General features: G+C 45.3%; 2 protein-coding genes across 6 annotated transcripts in view; one reads left to right on the forward strand and one right to left on the reverse strand.

Annotated features, from left to right (window-relative positions):
• The first annotated feature begins 917 nt into the window (after positions 1-917).
• LOC110509163 (zinc finger protein ZFMSA12A) lies at positions 918-12,168 on the forward strand. Of its 2 annotated transcripts, none has more exons than XM_036967114.1 (9): positions 918-1,248; positions 3,338-3,543; positions 7,153-7,245; positions 7,452-7,547; positions 8,435-8,545; positions 9,496-9,619; positions 9,898-10,633; positions 10,935-11,052; positions 11,204-12,168. In XM_036967114.1, the coding sequence occupies exons 1-9, from the start codon at positions 1,245-1,247 to the stop codon at positions 11,786-11,788; spliced, it is 2,073 nt and encodes a 690-aa protein (XP_036823009.1). In that variant the 5' UTR covers positions 918-1,244; the 3' UTR covers positions 11,789-12,168. The 2 variants fall into 2 exon arrangements, with proteins under 2 accessions (XP_036823009.1, XP_036823010.1); XM_036967115.1 differs by having other exon boundaries at positions 1,024-1,248; positions 3,341-3,543.
• A 2-nt stretch (positions 12,169-12,170) lies between these two features.
• Positions 12,171-18,571, reverse strand: part of znf414 (zinc finger protein 414) — a 39,542-nt gene continuing 33,141 nt past the window's right edge. For 3 of the 4 annotated variants that reach the window (XM_036967120.1, XM_036967118.1, XM_036967116.1), the window contains exons 6-7: positions 12,453-12,593; positions 12,171-12,354 (exon numbers count right to left, since the gene is read on the reverse strand). In XM_036967120.1, the coding sequence (XP_036823015.1) occupies positions 12,284-12,354; positions 12,453-12,593 (212 nt within the window). In that variant the 3' untranslated portion in view covers positions 12,171-12,283. Of the gene's footprint in view, positions 12,355-12,452; positions 12,594-17,346; positions 17,424-18,571 lie in introns of all 4 variants that reach the window. The other variant, XM_036967117.1, reaches the window with a different exon arrangement.

Genomic DNA, 18,571 nt, shown 5'->3' on the forward strand with positions numbered 1-18,571 from the left:
TACTATTATTCTGACATTTCACATTCTTAAAATAAAGTGGTGATCTTAACTGACCTAAAGACAGGGAATTTATACAAGGATTAAATGTCAGGAATTATGAAAAACTGAGTTTAAATATATTTGACTGAGGTGTATGTAAACTTCAGACTTTCAACTGTATCTTTCACTGTATTTCTCCTCCTCACTCTGTTATTGATTGGTGTTGAAATATAAATTAGTTTACTGTCTTTGACTGTGTAGCAATGACTTTGTACTGTCATCTTCACCTCCTATCTCATTACATTTGGCCTCAAAGGGTTGGTCAACTCAACCTGTTCCGCAGCCTCATTAACAAGACCTTGAATGTTACCTCTATTCTTGTTAAAAATACTCGTAAGAGTTTTGACACTATGATGAGTGACAATGGTTGTTCCGGTTGGCCATTGCAAAGTTTTGGCAACTTCCTACAGCATGTGTTGCCATGGGAACAGCAATGTTTCATTATGCTGCATGACAGCGTGGATTGCCATGGAAACAGCAATGTTTATTTATGCTGCATGACAGTGTGTATTGCCATGGAAACAGCATGATAATCCAAACGTTTATTTTTTATATTTATTTTACCTTTATTTAACCAGGCAAGTCAGTTAAGAACAAATTCTTATTTTCAATGACGGCCTAGGAACAGTGGGTTAACTGCCTGTTCAGGGGCAGAACAACAGATTTGTACCTTGTCAGCTCTGGGGTTTGAACTTGCAACCTTCCGGTTACTAGTCCAACGCTCTAACCACTTTTATTTGAAGATTAGAAATTCCGTGAACTGGAAGTACTTTTTTAGTGTTTCTGACGAGACGCTGAGCTAGAACGGACCCATAGAGAAGGATAGAGACTCTAGTGGCCTATAAGTCTATTTTAGCACAGGAAGCGCCGTTGAGGGCTTTCACCATGCTTCCGCCATCCATTTTTTAAGTAGTCAACCGGGTGGGTATTCCTCTGGGTTGTAGCCTCAGTGGGGCTGCCCATGTTGTCACGGACTCTATAATGTCACAGATATAAAGATAAGACTTCTATCTATCTCTATGCACGAACGATTCCGGAAGTTCAGTTTCCGGAAGTACATTTGCGTCTCTTTTATAACCAACAAAGAAAACGCCAAAAATGGTGTTCTTGTGCTAACTAGCATTTTAAAAACATAAATAAATACAACGCTAATTTCATTTAGTCTTTATAACAATCCGAAGCGTTAAGTTGCTTTGAGGTGCAACATGGGTATGTATTAGCTAAAGTCGTATATTTTGTTTTGTAGCTTAGCCGTTATGCTTCTATATCTAGTTAGTTTTATCTTGTTTCGGCCCTCCATTGCTGTTTTATCTAGATGTAGCTTAGCCCACATCAAATGGTCCTCTTCACATGTTTAATACGGGCCCTTCCCGACCATACAGGGAGAATGAAAGTAGCGGAACAATAGGAAAGTAACACGTAACACAGTGAATAATGACAACTTGTCTATCTATATGCACTAGTAACCAGTTTTATATTAACAGTGGCAGACAACTGTATTTTTAAGTGACACCGTGTTTGTTAGTGGCTTTGATCTTCCGGTTACGCAAAGGCGTTGTTCTGAAAAGGCATGTAGTTAATTAGCAGTCCACTCTGTCTTCAGTAAAAATGGTTTTGTTTGAACTATTTCTCGCTGATATGAAAGATGAAGGTCCTTTATGCGTCCAACATCGTAACGTGTGTTGTTCATGGACCCAAAGGTGCTATTTATACCGTTTCCCAGATGTTCTGCTGCAGAAAATCCAAAGTTGGCAAGCCATTTATAAATTCTTAATTCTCCTCTCCCCTTTTCTTTCAAATCACATTTTATTGGTTGACTACACATTTATCAAATGTTATTGTGGGTGTAGCGAAATGCTTGTGTTCCTGGCTCCAACAGTGCAGTAATATCTAACAATGCACACACCTAAGATAATGGAATAAAAACAATATTTGGATTAGCTCTGTCTGTGATGCGATGTATGTGGCTAGACTAATATATATCTGAAGAATACATGGATAAAATAGTGTATATGTTATATAGTGTGTATAGATATAGAGCGATATAAAGATAGTGATGTAGATATATCTCAATCATTGAATGATGATTGGGGGGGCGGCTGAGGTCCTGTGCTCCCGGTGATTTCGGACTCCCCACCCTCTGGAGGCGTTCGTGGCCATGCAGTCGTGGGTGAATAGGGAGTACAGGAGGGGACTAAGGACGCACCCTTGTGGGGCCCCTGTGTTGAGGATCAGTGTAGTGTAGGTGTTGTTGCCTACCTTCACCACCTGGAGACGGCCTGTCAGGACTCAGGGCCCCAAGCTTAGTGATGAGCTTGGAGGGAACAATGAACAGCATTCTTGCGTAGGTATTCCTTTTGTCCAGGTGGGAAAGGGTATTGTGGAGTGGGATTGAGATTGCATCATCTGTGGCTCTGTTGGGGCGGTATGCAAATTAGAGTGGGTCTAGTGGTTCCGGGATGTTGATGTGAGCCATGACCAGGCTGCATGCGAGCATGGAAGACATTTAGCTTGTCTGGTAGGCTCGCGTCAATGGGTTTCCCTTTTGTAGTCCGTAATATTTTGCAAGCCCTGCCGTAATAGGATTCCACCTTGTTCCTATATTGTCATTTTGCCTGTTTGATGGCCCTGAGAAGGTCGTAGCGGGACTTGTTCGTGTCCTCAGCCATAGCGCCAGGGTACACTACAATAGCCCTGTGAGCGGTAGCCCTTTAGTGCACACCTGGGGGTGTTAATCCAGGGGAAGCAGTTAACTGGGGACTGGGGTGGTTAACTGGGGACTGGGGTGGTTAACTGGGGACTGAGGTGGTTAACTGGGGACTGAGGTGGTTAACTCGTCAGCACTATCAAAGCAGTCCTGTAGCCTCTTCGGAGGAACATTTCTCTATGGTGTAAAGGGGTACTTCCTTTTGTGAGCTTCTGCTTGTAAAAATGAAGCAGGAGTCATAGCGCCAGGGTACACAACAATAGCAGGAGTCATAGCGCCAGGGTACACAACAATAGCAGGAGTCATAGCGCCAGGGTACACAACAATAGCAGAAGTCATAGCGCCAGGGTACACAACAATAGCAGGAGTCATAGCGCCAGGGTACACAACAATAGCAGGAGTCATAGCGCCAGGGTACACAACAATAGCAGGAGTCATAGCATCATGATCTGATTTGCAGAAAGGGGGATGAGGCCTTTCGCTTATTTAGACAATTAACTATGCCTCACTATGGTGACTCAACCTCCCCTCTCCCCTCTCCTCCTCCTCCCTCTCCTCCTCCCTCTCTCCTCCTCTCCTCTCTCTTCCTAGCAGAAACCCCCTTTCCTCTGCCCTCCCTGGGCCTGCTGGTCCCTCCTCTCCGGATGATGTCAGCAGTTATGTGGCAGGTGGTGCGCCAGGGCAACACAAAGCATTATGGGAAGCTGGAGGAGTTTGTGTCCATGGTAACGGAGGTGGTTCCAGAACTCCTGTCCAACAGACAGAGGTGGCTGCTCATCCTGGCTCTCAGAGGACGGGTAAGAGATTCCCAATCAATCTCAAGGATTTTTCTGCTGTTGAAATCCTTAGGCGTCCAAACAGTGTAAAAAAATAAATTTTATATATATATATATATTCAATGCCTTCAGAAAGTATTCAGACCCCTTGACTTTTTCTACATTTTGTTACGTTACATCCTTATTCTAAAATTGATCAAATGTAAAATGTCTGCAAATGTATAATTAAAAATACAGATACCTTATTTACATAAGTATTCAGACCCTTTGCTATGAGACTTGAAGTTGAGCTCAGGTGCATCCTGTTTCCATTGATCATCCTTGATGTTTCTACAACTTGGAGTCCAACTGTGGTAAGTTCAATTGATTTGGCATGATTTGGAAAGGCACACACCTGTCTATATAAGGTCCCACAGTTTACACTGTATGTCAGAGCAAAAACCAAGTCATGAGGTCGAAGGAATTGCCTGTAGAGCTCCGAGACAAGATTGTGGGGAAGGATACCAACAAAATGTCTGCAGCATTGAAGGTCCTCAAGAACACATTGGCCTCATCGTTCTTAAATGGAAGAAGTTTGGTACCACCAAGACTCTTCCTAGAGCTGGCTGCCCTGCCAAACTGATAAAATCGGGGAAGAAGGGCCTTGGTCAGGGAGGTGACCAAGAACTTGATGGTCACTCTGTGGCGATGGGCGAACCTTCCAGAAGGTCGACCATCTCTGCAACACTCCGCCAATCAGGCCTTTATGGTAGAGTGACCAAACGGAAGCCACTCCTCAGTAAAAGGCACATGACAGCCCAGTTGGAGTTTGCCAGAAAGAACCTAAAGGACTCTCAGACCATGAGAAACAAGATTCTCTAGTCTGATGAAACCAAGATTGAACTCCTTGGCCTGAATGCAAAGCATCACGTCTGGAGGAAACCTGGCACCATCCCTACAGTGAAGCGTGGTGGTGGCAGCATCATGCTGTGGGGATGTATTTCAGCAGCAGGGACTGGGAGACTAGTCAGGATGGAGGGAAAGATGAACAGAGCAAAGTACAGAGATCCTTGATGAAAACCTGCTCCAAAACGCTCAGGACCTCAGACTGAGGTGAAGGTTCACCTTCCAACAGGACAACGACCTTAAGCGCACAGCCAAGACAACGCAGGAGTGGCTTCGGAACAAGTCTCTGAGTGGCCCAGCAAGAGCCCGGACTTGAACCCGATCAAACATCTCTGGAAAAACCTGAAAATAGCTGTACAGCGACGCTCCCCATCCAACCTGACAGAGCTTGAGAGGATCTGCAGAGGGAGAAACTCCCCAAATACAGGTGTGCCAAGCTTGTAGCGTCATACCCAAGAAGACTCAAGGCTGTAATCGCTGCCAAAGGTGCTTCAACAAAGTACTGAGTAAAGTGTCTGAATACTTGTGAAAATTTGAAATTTCAGTTTAATACATTTGCCCAAATTCCTAAAAACCTGTTTTTGCTTTGTCATTATTGTGTATTGTGTTTTTTTTGTTTTGTAAATAAATTTAATCCATTGTGAATAAGGCTGTAACATAACAAAGTGGGAAAAGTCCAGGGGTCTGAATACTTTCCGATTGCCCTGAATATATATATATATTTCAAAATTAATTGTTGGGTTGGAAAAACTATTTCAGTGTTAACTTAAACGACTAAAGCCCAGATATGAATAATTAAGGATAGGCGTCCCTTCAACAGGACAGTTGTAAATCATTCAGTCCGTTATGTCAAGATTCAGATTTTAGAGAAAAAACTAAATGTCGGTACATATAAGCATCTTATATTGGCTGAAAGCTTAAATTCTTGTTAATTTAACTGCACTGTCCAATTTACAGTAGCTATTACTGCGGAAAAAAATGCCATGCTATTGTTTGAGGAGAGCTCCTAGCAACAACTTTTTTTCACCGAGATAGGTTTGATAAATTCACCTCTGAAGGTGAAATGTGTACTTGCATTCTGATATCTTGCTCTGATTTATCATCTAAAGGGTCCCAGAGATAACATGAAGTGTCATTTTGTTAGATGAAAAAGGATTTTATATCGTAAAAAGGTCCAAATAGCATGCACAATCGATTTTTGTTTTCCACTTGTTGAATTTGCAAAGAGAGGAATCTGAATATCTAACCCTAAACGTTGTTTCAACCAGTCAAATCACGTTCATATTTATTCTTCAGAGATCCTAGAACGTGACCAGACTTCACTATATCATTAGGGGTGTAGTGTATCCTATAGGACACCATATCAGAGATCCTAGAAGGTAACCAGACTTCACTATATCATTAGGGGGGTAGTATATCCTATAGGACACCATATCAGAGATCCTAGAACGTAACCAGACTTCACTATATCATTAGGGGGGTAGTATATCCTATAGGACACCATATCAGAGATCCTAGAAGGTAACCAGACTTCACTACATCATTAGGGGTGTAGTGTATCCTATAGGACACCATATCAGAGAACCTAGAAGGTAACCAGACTTCACTATATCATTAGGGGGGTTGTATATCCTATAGGACACCATATTTGGTCAGAGAGCGACACCATGGCCCTCTGATCACTTGAAAGACTGTCTTTTGTCAAAGAAGCACCAATCGGGGTCAAACTAAGCTAGCTAGATAGCCAATGAGCAGGGCTTTACGGGAGTATCGGAAACCGTCGTCAAATGTAGCTACTAACCTTGTACGACAGCATGCCTTTTCATTTTGGACAGAAATTATAAGGATATTCAGAGTTATGAAAACTGGTTGTTTTGTAAATGTTGAACTTCTAATATGGCTACTAATACTGGAAAAGCTAAATCAAAGTCCAAGTATACAGATTTGACGATATTCTTGCCCAAAAAAATTAATATGAATGCTTCACGATTTGCCCAAATGTACCTGGGAACATCACACTGAAAGTCAACTGGTTCACTCATACTTCAAAATATCCATCTGAAACTTTGCGCGCACACTGCTGCCATCTTGTGGACACCAACGGAATTACAACCAGAGTGATGGCTAGAACCTTTCTCTTGCATTTCAAAGATGGTGGTAGAAAAAGACTGTTTGGTTTTTTTTCCCCTGTATTTTCTTCTCCCAGATCTATTGTCCTACATTCAATTGACATTTCAAACTTCAAAGCGTTTCCTTTCAAGTGGTACCAAGAATGTGCATATCCTTGCTTCAGGGCCTGAGCTACAGGCAGTTAAGCTTTAATTAATTTAAGCTCGACTTTGGGATCCTTAGTGGTAATTTCTACGACAACATTAAATGTCTGTTTCGGCGTTCATATGACCGACCCTATGTCGGACCAAACCTCAAATGCTAATGGGGAGTTAAAACTGCTTGTTGTCAGAGAGGAAGAAGTGATCTTTCATCTAGACTTTTGTTGTTGTGAGTGTCAGGGGGAGGGGCTTGGCGTCTGTGTGGGAAGGTGCACACAGCACAGGAGGGGAGGGGCTTGGCGTCTGTGTGGGAAGGTGCACACAGCACAGGAGGGGAGGGGCTTGGTGTCTGTGATTGGAGGCTGCAGATGGTTGAATGCAGGTGGTAACTGGCTGGGTCTCGGGTGGTAACTGGCTGGGTCTCGGGTGGTAACTGGCTGGGTCTTGGGTGGTAACTGGCTGGGTCTCTTCTCAGGTGACTCTGGAACTGATCCGATCTGGACATCCTGATGACCTCGAGGCTGTTCAAACACACCTGGATAGAATCACAGCATCTGGTCTGAAACAGGTGAGTGTCTAATCAACTGGGGAGATATTCTGACAAGCCCGTTCTCTTGAACAGTAAGGGGCAGTTGAAACAAGTCCTGGACTAAAGAGCACTTTCAAAGATCATTATCTATTTGTTTGGTTTTTAGTCCAGGACTAGGCTGTCTCCAGGAAACCAACACTGTGTCCAGCTGGTGATGTTTGTCTGGATCCTTTTATGTTTTGCAGTCAAACGATGCAGCGATTGAATTTGCTGAAGCCAACTTCCTGAAGCTGATCCAGAGCCTAGTGGAAGACCCAGATAGGAGGGAACACTTCTTCAAGGTATGATAGAGCCTAGTGGAAGACCCAGATAGGAGGGAACACTTCTCCAAGGTAAGATAGAGCCTAGTGGAAGACCCAGATAGGAGGGAACACTTCTTCAAGGTATGATAGAGCCTAGTGGGAGACCCAGATAGGAGGGAACACTTATTCGAGGTATGATAGAGCCTAGTGGAAGACCCAGATAGGAGGGAACACTTCTTCAAGGTATGATAGAGCCTAGTGGAAGACCCAGATAGGAGGGAACACTTCTTCAAGGTATGATAGAGCCTAGTGGAAGACCCAGATAGGAGGGAACACTTCTCCAAGGTAAGACAGAGCCTAGTGGAAGACCCAGATAGGAGGGAACACTTCTCCAAGGTAAGACAGAGCCTAGTGGAAGACCCAGATAGGAGGGAACACTTCTTCGAGGTATGATAGAGCCTAGTGGAAGACCCAGATAGGAGGGAACACTTCTCCAAGGTAAGACAGAGCCTAGTGGAAGACCCAGATAGGAGGGAACACTTCTTCGAGGTAAGACAGAGCCTAGTGGAAGACCCAGATAGGAGGGAACACTTCTTCGAGGTATGATAGAGCCTAGTGGAAGACCCAGATAGGAGGGAACACTTCTTCGAGGTATGATAGAGCCTAGTGGAAGACCCAGATAGGAGGGAACACTTCTTCGAGGTATGATAGAGCCTAGTGGAAGACCCAGATAGGAGGGAACACAGGGCTCCTAACCTCCATGATGGACTTCTCAGATCATGAAGCTCCATGTTGGTGTTTTAATCTCAAGGCAGGATGCCGTTTTAAAGTTTTGGAACAGTGATCAGACTCCCTTCACTATGGTTGTTGGGTTTCCCCTCTGGGATCTTTCAAGTTTCATCTCTAACTAAGTCCCTGTCTGTCAGGTGGTGTTCCCGGTGGAGTATGGTCCTAACTTTGACTCATCGCTGCAAACTCTGGTGTGCCACTTCCTGTCTAGGCTGGAGGAGCTGCTGCCGGTCCCAGACTTCAAACAGGTACACCGTTGGACAGCACTGCTACAGGGTCCGAATACCCGTCCGTACTTGTGTTGTAAATGGCAGGCATTTTAGGTATGAGAAAATGTACATCCTATCAAACTTTCTAAAACAGAGTATGGTTTAAACGGCATACTCATTTCAGCTCTTCATCCAGTAGAATTCACTACGGAGGAACAGTCTTCAACGGCTGATAAGGGGAAGTGCTGTACCAAAATGAACCAATGCATTAGATTACGAGTTCTCAGGGGGAGGAGCCTAGAATGTGGCTCTTCTCAGGAGGCGGGGCCTATAATGTGGCTCTTCTCAGGAGGCGGGGCCTAGAATGTTATTTGTTGCTTACTGCATTTATTTTTACTAAACAGTCTATTCTAAGTAGTATGATTAGTACACAGTAAGTAGTAGGCCAGGCAGATTTGGGACACGGCCGGTGACACTGAGTAACCCCAGGTCCATTGTTGCCCATCTTACACTAGTCTGGTGTCAGATGAGTCGAGATGAAAGGATTATACAGGGTTGGGACAAAACATGGTTATTTAGAATAAACTGGGTGGTTCACGCCCTGAATGCTGATTGGCTGACAGCTGTGGTATATCAGACCTTATGCCACATTTTTACGTTGGTAACCAGTTTATAAATAGCAATAAGGCACCTCGGGGGTTTGGTATATGGCCAATATACCACGGCTAAGGGCTGTGTCCAGACACTCAGCTTGGCGTCACGCATAAGAACAGTCCTTAGCCGTGGTATATTGGCCATATACCATGCCCCCTCGGGCCTTACTGCTTACATGGCAATTCACTGGTGTAGATAGAATAACAACTGTAAAACTAGTACAGCTGTATTTCATCGTAATATTAGTTTCATTTACAAGCATTTCGCTAAACCCGCAATAACATCTGCTAAACGTGTATGTGACCAATACAATGTGATTTATCTTCTTTGTTCAGACTGCGTTGTTGATCAGTGCTGCCCCCTCTGTTCTGGAGGACTACATGCGCTGTGTCTCTCACGGAGAAGACCTGAAGTCTCTGCTACAGAACCAACACTGCCCCGGGAAGCTGCCCAAGAGCGGTAAGCCTCTGTCTGCGTTTCCCATGGCAACCTATTCCCTTTATAATGCTCTACTGTTGACCAGGCTCCTGGGGCTTCCGGTTAAAAGTAGTGCACTATATAGGGTCGTAGCAGTGCACTATATAGGGTCGTAGCAGTGCACTATCTAGTGAATAGGTGCCATTTGGGATGCATATTCTGTCTGACTGTAGATGGCGTTCTATAGCATTATTTCACTAACCTATAGACGACTCACCTTTCCTATCTTCTTTCCATTGGTCCTGCTTGTCACTGTTCAGTTCCCTCGAGGACAGAGGACCGTCTCCTCGTCTCGTTATCCTTCCCTCCATCACTGAGACTGGCCAATGCCACGCGCCACAGCGCCCGCGACAGCCCGCCCTTGGAGATCAGAGACGACCAGGGGGTTATGACTGACAGTTTGACTGGCCAATGGGCCGAGTTAAAAACAAGTGTGGATAAAAATACTGGAACAGATTCAGTAGAAACCCATGGATCTGAAGGAGAGGATCACCTGAAGGAGAGACCGAGGTCTGAGGAAGGAAGAGAAGCAGTCGTCTCGGAGCATCAATACTCCCTGAGCAGCAGTACAGCTGAACACGCCCCATCAGCCTCCTCCGGTGTGTCATCGGAGCAGCCGCGGCAGCGCGTGGCCCACAAGTGTCCCCAGTGCGGCCGCTGTTTCATCTACCGCTATGAGATGCTGGAGCACCAGAGACTCCACACAGGGGAGAACCCTTACAAGTGTTCCCAGTGTGGTAAGACCTTCAGAAGGTCCTCGGAGATGTCCACCCACCGCAGAACGCAGTGCTCCAACGCTGCCTATGTCTGTATTAAATGTGGAAGCAGTTTCGGGTCGGTCAGGGAGCGGGTCAGGCACCGGTGTTGTAGACGGGCCAGCGGTTTGGGTCAGGCGGGCCAGTTTGAGTGTCCACAGTGTGGGAAGATCTTCAAGTGGCACAACTCGCTAAAGAAACACCTGGTAACCCACTCCGCTGACAAGGTCTTCAACTGCAGGTATATTATACTGATACCCTGTTGCTGTATGTGTCCCAAATGGGACCCTGTATAGTGCACTAGTTTTGACTAGGGTGCCATTTGGGATACCTGTCTGTGATTCATGATTGTTGAGTACACAACATTAAATGTTTTTCAATCACTTGTACAGTCCCCCTGCCCTATAAGGTGAACAGTCAATAACTACATCCCAAACTACACCCTACTCAGGGCACTAGGTTTGACCAGAGCCCTATATCTATCTAGCTATAAATGAATTATAGGGAATAGACTGTCTGTGTGCTAACCTATGTATTGCCAGGTACTGTGGGGAGGGACCATTCCCGGGCGTGGCGGAGCTGAGGGCCCACCAGAAGGCCCACGGTGCAGAAGACAAACCCTACAAGTGTAAACAGTGTGGAAAGGGCTTCAGCTCCCAGGTGTTGTTCTGTATTGATTGTTCTGTGCATTTAATTCTCACCAGAGGTTGACACATTTCCAAGACAAGGAAAAAGCTGTGTGTATTGTTAACCTAAAATGACTAAGACAAATCATTATATTTGAAATGTCTAATAAAATTATTTTGTTTAGGTCTGGCAAAATAACCACGAGCAACGTCACTCCCAAGAGAGGTCCAAGATCTGCCCCAGCTGTGGAAAGGCCTTCCGGTGCAAAGGAGACCTGAAGCTCCACATGCGGACTCACACCGGCGAGAGGCCGTACCAGTGTACCTACTGCACCAAGCGGTTCTCTGTGAACGGAAACCTGACGATACACATCAGGACTCACACGGGGGAGAAACCTTTCCTCTGCTCTGACTGCGGCAAGGCCTTCTGCTCCGCAGGAGAGCTGCAGATCCACAGGAGAACACACACTGGGGAGAGACCGTACAAATGCACCGTCTGCGAGAAAGGCTTCACCATGGCCAGTAAGGTCACGCTTCACATGCGGGTACACACAGGAGTACGACCCTACATCTGCCACGAGTGTGGTAAGGCGTTCTCTCGCGGTGCGGAGTTGAAGAAACATGTTCTGAACCACACTGGGGTGAGACCGTACCCCTGCCATCTCTGTTCCAAGACCTACACCTGTCTAAATCACCTGAAGAGACATTTGAAGACTCACTCTGCCTCCCAGTCGTTGGATGTGAGCAGTGGATCGACTGTAGTAGAATGACCACTTGCAGAGGAAATGCGTATTGTGAATATAAAATGTTATTTTCTAATGACTGCTCGAAAGGAGCGATAGTTGGAAGTTGACCCGAGTGCAATATACTTCTTTGTTAATATCGGGACTACTTATTTTTTTAGAGGAAGTGGAATGTTTATTTGCTGCTGTAGAGTTGAGTCTGGGAACAAGGTCGTGTTTGTCTTCAGTTGAGGCTCTATCTAAATATCACCGTGCTGTCAGCTTGTTGAAATTTCAGCTGATAAAGTTGAAAACTTATTAGCATGTATGTAAACTATCAAAGTCAGAACTATAATTTGTGGTCCCTCCCAACCATCTAGTTATGAGGGTGTGTGAATACATTTTCTGCACATTAAATCATTTACCTTGATCAAGTTAATTATGTTTATTGAAATTAATCACTTTCACAGGAAAATAAAGAGATGAAACTAGTTCCACTAAACACCATATTATTTAACCGTTTCCTCCCATGTGGCCGGCGAGTCAGAGACAGGTGTAGGTGCTAGCCTCTGTCTCTGAAGACCCTTTGGTCTGTGAAGAGGGCACACGGTCATCTAAAATGAAGAGGATTCAGTGAGACGAGGCAACAACACACCAAATCAGTCCTTATTAACCAGAGGGCTATAATAGACAGTGGTATCTGTGTCGTTACCAGGCTTGGCAGCAGGGCTCTTGTGTTGGCCCTTGATGTGGGCGGTCATCTCCTTCCTGTTTGGGGTGGCGTGGCCACACTGGACACAGCTGTAGCGCCCCCTGGTGTGTTTCCATAGAATACGGCCGTTGAAGGACTGACCTGGAGGGAAGAGGGGTAAACGGTACATTAACCATGGTCCAATCCCCAATGGACTCCTAGACCCTAGTGGAGAGCTGAGTGTGTAAACATGGTAGTAGCTCCCTGATAGGCTAGGTAGAAGTTTCACCATATTGGTGTACCAATCAAATCCTCTCAGGTCTCCATAAGGCGTTTCAGATTGACACGAGGCGAAAGCAGGTTTAAACGCCACCAAAAAAAGCACAAGGTTTTTGACAAGGAAGTGGAAGCTGGTGAACATGAATCAACATAGAAGGCAGCCAGACACAGCAAAGCCACAAGCCCTCAGCCCTGATCCCTGTACTACGGAAAGCCCTCAGCCCTGTACTACTGAAAGCCCTGAGCCCTGTACTACTGAAAGCCCTGAGCCCTGTACTACTGAAAGCCCTCATCCCTGTACTACTGAAAGCCCTCATCCCTGTACTACTGAAAGCCCTCAGCCCTGTACTACGGAAAGCCCTCAGCCCTGTACTACTGAAAGCCCTCATCCCTGTACTACTGAAAGCCCTCATCCCTGTACTACTGAAAGCCCTCAGCCCTGTACTACGGAAAGCCCTCAGCCCTGTACTACTGAAAGCCCTCATCCCTGTACTACTGAAAGCCCTCAGCCCTGTACTACGGAAAGCCCTCAGCCCTGTACTACTGAAAGCCCTCAGCCCTGTACTACTGAAAGCCCTCAGCCCTGTACTACTGAAAGCCTTCAGCCCTGTACTACTGAAAGCCTTCAGCCCTGTACTACTGAAAGCCCTGAGCCCTGTACTACTGAAAGCCCTCAGCCCTGTACTACTGAAAGCCTTTAGCCCTGTACTACTGAAAGCCCTCATCCCTGTACTACTGAAAGCCCTCATCCCTGTACGACTGAAAGCCCTCATCCCTGTACTACTGAAAGCCCTCAGCCCTGTACTACTGAAAGCCTTTAGCCCTGTACTACTGAAAGCCCTCATCCCTGTACTACTGAAAGCCCTCATCCCTGTACGACTGAAAGCCCTCATCCCTGTACTACTGAAAGCCCTCAGCCCTGTACGACTGAAAGCCCTCAGCCCTGTACTGAAAGCCCTCAGCCCTGTACTGAAAGCCCTCATCCCTGTACGACTGAAAACCACAATGACCCTACAGCTCTTCACACCACAGACCTCAACTAAAGGAAGCAGTCGGAGCTTGGGCACAGTCGGCACCAGATGAAGGAAACTGCTTGGAACGAGAGGTGTGGTCTGATGATACAGAACGCTCATCTGCATGTTCTGGAGGAAAAGGTTTTGTCTTAAGGAACCCAAACATCTGACTGGTAATAAATCTGTCAGTTTAAGCTACAGAGATCAGTGGTTGCTTGATGTCGGGCTGTGTACGGTGGAAGAGTGGTGTTTGTCAGACCACGTCTTCTCTCACACATCTGAAAGGTTTGACCTACAACAACAAAAAAACCCACAAGTGTCACGGGACTCGTCTGAGGGTAACCCAGACCAATTAAATGGAAGTAGTTTTGTGCCAAACAGAAATGAGCGGTTAAATATATCTAAAAACCAAAACATATTTCCTGATCTTTCTTACACAGGGCATTCTGAAAGTATTCAGACACCGTGGCTTTTTCCACGTTACAGACTTCTTCTAAAAACAGATTAAATTGTTTTTTCTCCCCCTCATCAATCTACACACAATACCCCATAATGACAAAGCAAAAATAGGTTTATAGAATTTTTTGCAAAAGTATTAAAAATAAAAGGTATTTAGACCCTTAACTCAGTACTTTGTTGAAGCACCTTTGGCAGCGATTACAGCCTGGAGTCTTCTTGGGTTCAACGCTACAAGCTTGGCACACCTGTATTTGGGGAGTTTCTCCCATTCTTCTCTGCAGATCCTCTCAAGCTCTGTCAGGTTGGATGGAGAGCGTCGCTGAACAGCTAGCTATATTCAGGTCTCTCCAGAGATGTTTGATCGGGTTCAAGTCCAGGCTTTTTTTGCCATTTCTGAATGTGTTATTCTATAGCCTATAGTTATATTTCGTCTTAGACTTTTACAGGTTAATAACTCTGCTGGTGAATGCACACTGGGCTGTGTCAGAGAATCTGGGAGTCGGACAGGTTGAGCAATCAGCCACATGATGGATCTATTAGGTGATTGGTTAGGCCGGGGCAGGAAAAGGGAAGCCAAGTTAGCAGGAAGGGGGAGGAAGCAAATAACGCAGTTAGCATTGGAGGAAGAAGCAGGAGAATTCCATTGGATATGACCAGAGGGCAGTTTAGTGGTCTCTAGTTGTGTGTGTTTAGTGGTCTCTCTCTCTCTAGTGTGTGTGTTTAGTGGTCTCTCTCTCTCTCTCTCTAGTTGTGTGTGTGTTTAGTGGTCTCTCTCTCTCTAGTTGTGTGTGTGTTTAGTGGTCTCTCTCTCTCTCTAGTTGTGTGTGTGTTTAGTGGTCTCTCTCTCTCTAGTTGTGTGTGTGTTTAGTGGTCTCTCTCTCTCTAGTGTGTGTGTTTAGTGGTCTCTCTCTCTCTAGTTGTGTGTTTAGTGGTCTCTCTCTCTCTCTAGTTGTGTGTGTGTTTAGTGGTCTCTCTCTCTCTGTGTGTGTGTTTAGTGGTCTCTCTCTCTAGTTGTGTGTGTGTGTGTTTAGTGGTCTCTCTCTCTCTCTAGTTGTGTGTGTGTTTAGTGGTCTCTCTCTCTAGTTGTGTGTGTGTTTAGTGGTCTCTCTCTCTAGTTGTGTGTGTGTTTATAGTGGTCTCTCTCTCTCTAGTTGTGTGTGTGTTTAGTGGACTCTCTCTCTCTAGTTGTGTGTGTGTGTGTTTAGTGGTCTCTCTCTCTCTAGTTGTGTGTGTGTTTAGTGGTCTCTCTCTCTCTAGTTGTGTGTGTGTTTAGTGGTCTCTCTCTCTCTAGTTGTGTGTGTGTGTTTAGTGGTCTCTCTCTCTCTCTCTCTAGTTGTGTGTGTGTTTAGTGGTCTCGCTCTCTCTAGTTGTGTGTGTGTTTAGTGGACTCTCTCTCTAGTTGTGTGTGTGTGTGTTTAGTGGTCTCTCTCTCTCTAGTTGTGTGTGTGTTTAGTGGTCTCTCTCTCTCTAGTTGTGTGTGTGTTTAGTGGTCTCTCTCTCTCTCTAGTTGTGTGTGTGTTTAGTGGTCTCGCTCTCTCTAGTTGTGTGTGTGTTTAGTGGTCTCTCTCTCTCTAGTTGTGTGTGTGTGTTTAGTGGTCTCTCTCTCTCTCTCTCTAGTTGTGTGTGTGTTTATAGTGGTCTCTCTCTCTAGTTGTGTGTGTGTTTATAGTGGTCTCTCTCTCTCTAGTTGTGTGTGTGTGTTTATAGTGGTCTCTCTCTCTCTAGTTGTGTGTGTGTGTTTAGTGGTCTCTCTCTCTCTCTCTCTAGTTGTGTGTGTGTTTAGTGGTCTCTCTCTCTCTCTAGTGTGTGTGTTTAGTGGTCTCTCTCTCTCTAGTTGTGTGTGTGTGTTTAGTGGTCTCTCTCTCTCTCTAGTTGTGTGTGTGTGTTTAGTGGTCTCTCTCTCTCTAGTTGTGTGTGTGTTTAGTGGTCTCTCTCTCTCTCTAGTGTGTGTGTTTAGTGGTCTCTCTCTCTCTCTCTAGTTGTGTGTGTGTTTAGTGGTCTCTCTCTCTCTCTCTCTAGTTGTGTGTGTGTGTGTTTAGTGGTCTCGCTCTCTCTAGTTGTGTGTGTGTTTAGTGGTCTCTCTCTCTCTCTAGTTGTGTGTGTTTAGTGGTCTCTCTCTCTCTAGTTGTGTGTGTGTTTAGTGGTCTCTAGTTGTGTGTGTGTTTAGTGGTCTCTCTCTCTCTCTAGTTGTGTGTGTGTTTAGTGGTCTCTAGTTGTGTGTGTGTTTAGTGGTCTCTCTCTCTCTAGTTGTGTGTGTGTTTAGTGGTCTCTAGTTGTGTGTGTGTTTAGTGGTCTCTCTCTCTCTAGTTGTGTGTGTGTTTAGTGGTCTCTCTCTCTCTCTAGTGTGTGTGTTTAGTGGTCTCTCTCTCTCTAGTTGTGTGTGTGTTTAGTGGTCTCTCTCTCTAGTTGTGTGTGTGTTTAGTGGTCTCTCTCTCTCTCTCTCTAGTTGTGTGTGTGTGTTTAGTGGTCTCTCTCTCTCTCTAGTTGTGTGTGTGTTTAGTGGTCTCTCTCTCTCTCTCTCTCTCTAGTTGTGTGTGTGTTTAGTGGTCTCTCTCTCTCTCTAGTTGTGTGTGTGTTTAGTGGTCTCTCTCTCTCTCTAGTTGTGTGTGTGTTTAGTGGTCTCTCTCTCTCTCTAGTTGTGTGTGTGTTTAGTGGTCTCTCTCTCTCTCTAGTTGTGTGTGTGTGTTTAGTGGTCTCTCTCTCTCTAGTTGTGTGTGTGTTTAGTGGTCTCTCTCTCTCTAGTTGTGTGTGTGTGTTTAGTGGTCTCTCTCTCTCTCTAGTTGTGTGTGTGTTTAGTGGTCTCTCTCTCTAGTTGTGTGTGTGTTTAGTGGTCTCTCTCTCTAGTTGTGTGTGTGTTTAGTGGTCTCTCTCTCTAGTTGTGTGTGTGTTTAGTGGTCTCTAGTTGTGTGTGTGTTTAGTGGTCTCGCTCTCTCTCTAGTGTGTGTGTTTAGTGGTCTCTCTCTCTCTCTCGTTGTGTGTGTGTTTAGTGGTCTCTCTCTCTCTAGTTGTGTGTGTGTTTAGTGGTCTCTCTCTCTCTCTCGTTGTGTGTGTGTTTAGTGGTCTCTCTCGTTGTGTGTGTGTTTAGTGGTCTCTAGTTGTGTGTGTGTGTTTAGTGGTCTCTCTCTCTCTAGTTGTGTGTGTTTAGTGGTTTCTCCACATCTCACCTGCGCTCCATCTCTAGTTAACCTGTGATTGGCTGGAGGAGGAGAGGTCCATCTGTGTCTTAGAGACCCCGGAGCGTCTGGCAGGACAGTGCAACACGATAAAACACAATTCACTCATCACTGCAATCAGCACGTCTGTCTGTTTCATCCAGGGATCTCCAACAGGACTAGCCTGGTGGTCCCAGATCTGTTTATAGATCCGTGTAGCCCCCAACTCCTATGGTCGTTGCAGTTGACTATAGCACAAACAGATCTGGGACCAGGCTAAAATAGGGACTACAAGTCAACATGAACTAACACGGATGTGAATTCCAAGCAACGTTTGAACAAAACGTTCTTTACATATTTACCCATGGTAGAAGTGGTCAGAAAGAGACTCCTTACGACCTTCAAACCTGTTGTGACTAGGGGGCAGTATTTTACTTACGACCTTCAAACCTGTTGTGACTAGGGGGCAGTATTTTACTTACGACCTTCAAACCTGTTGTGACTAGGGGGCAGTATTTTACTTACGACCTTCAAACCGGTTGTGACTAGGGGGCAGTATTTTACTTACGACCTTCAAACCTGTTGTGACTAGGGGGCAGTATTTTACTTACGACCTTCAAACCTGTTGTGACTAGGGGGCAGTATTTTACTTACGACCTTCAAACCGGTTGTGACTAGGGGGCAGTATTTTACTTACGACCTTCAAACCGGTTGTGACTAGGGGGCAGTATTTTACTTACGACCTTCAAACCTGTTGTGACTAGGGGGCAGTATTTTACTTACGACCTTCAAACCTGTTGTGACTAGGGGGCAGTATTTTATTTACGACCTTCAAACCGGTTGTGACTAGGGGGCAGTATTTTACTTACGACCTTCAAACCGGTTGTGACTAGGGGGCAGTATTTTACTTACGACCTTCAAACCTGTTGTGACTAGGGGGCAGTATTTTACTTACGACCTTCAAACCTGTTGTGACTAGGGGGCAGTATTTTATTTACGACCTTCAAACCTGTTGTGACTAGGGGGCAGTATTTTACTTACGACCTTCAAACCGGTTGTGACTAGGGGGCAGTATTTTACTTACGACCTTCAAACCTGGTGTGACTAGGGGGCAGTATTTTACTTACGACCTTCAAACCTGTTGTGACTAGGGGGCAGTATTTTATTTACGACCTTCAAACCTGTTGTGACTAGGGGGCAGTATTTTACTTACGACCTTCAAACCTGTTGTGACTAG

Source organism: Oncorhynchus mykiss, chromosome 28, assembly GCF_013265735.2.
Source record: "Oncorhynchus mykiss isolate Arlee chromosome 28, USDA_OmykA_1.1, whole genome shotgun sequence".
Taxonomy (NCBI): Eukaryota; Metazoa; Chordata; class Actinopteri; order Salmoniformes; family Salmonidae; genus Oncorhynchus; species Oncorhynchus mykiss.

What these genes read in the sequence shown, in the direction of transcription:
- LOC110509163 (XM_036967114.1), top strand. An exon ending in GGAGGGAACACTTCTTCAAG is followed by an intron (nt 7,548 to 8,434) that starts GTATGATAGAGC and finishes CCTGTCTGTCAG; the next exon opens with GTGGTGTTCCCGGTGGAGTA. An exon ending in GACAAGGTCTTCAACTGCAG is followed by an intron (nt 10,634 to 10,934) that starts GTATATTATACT and finishes ATGTATTGCCAG; the next exon opens with GTACTGTGGGGAGGGACCAT.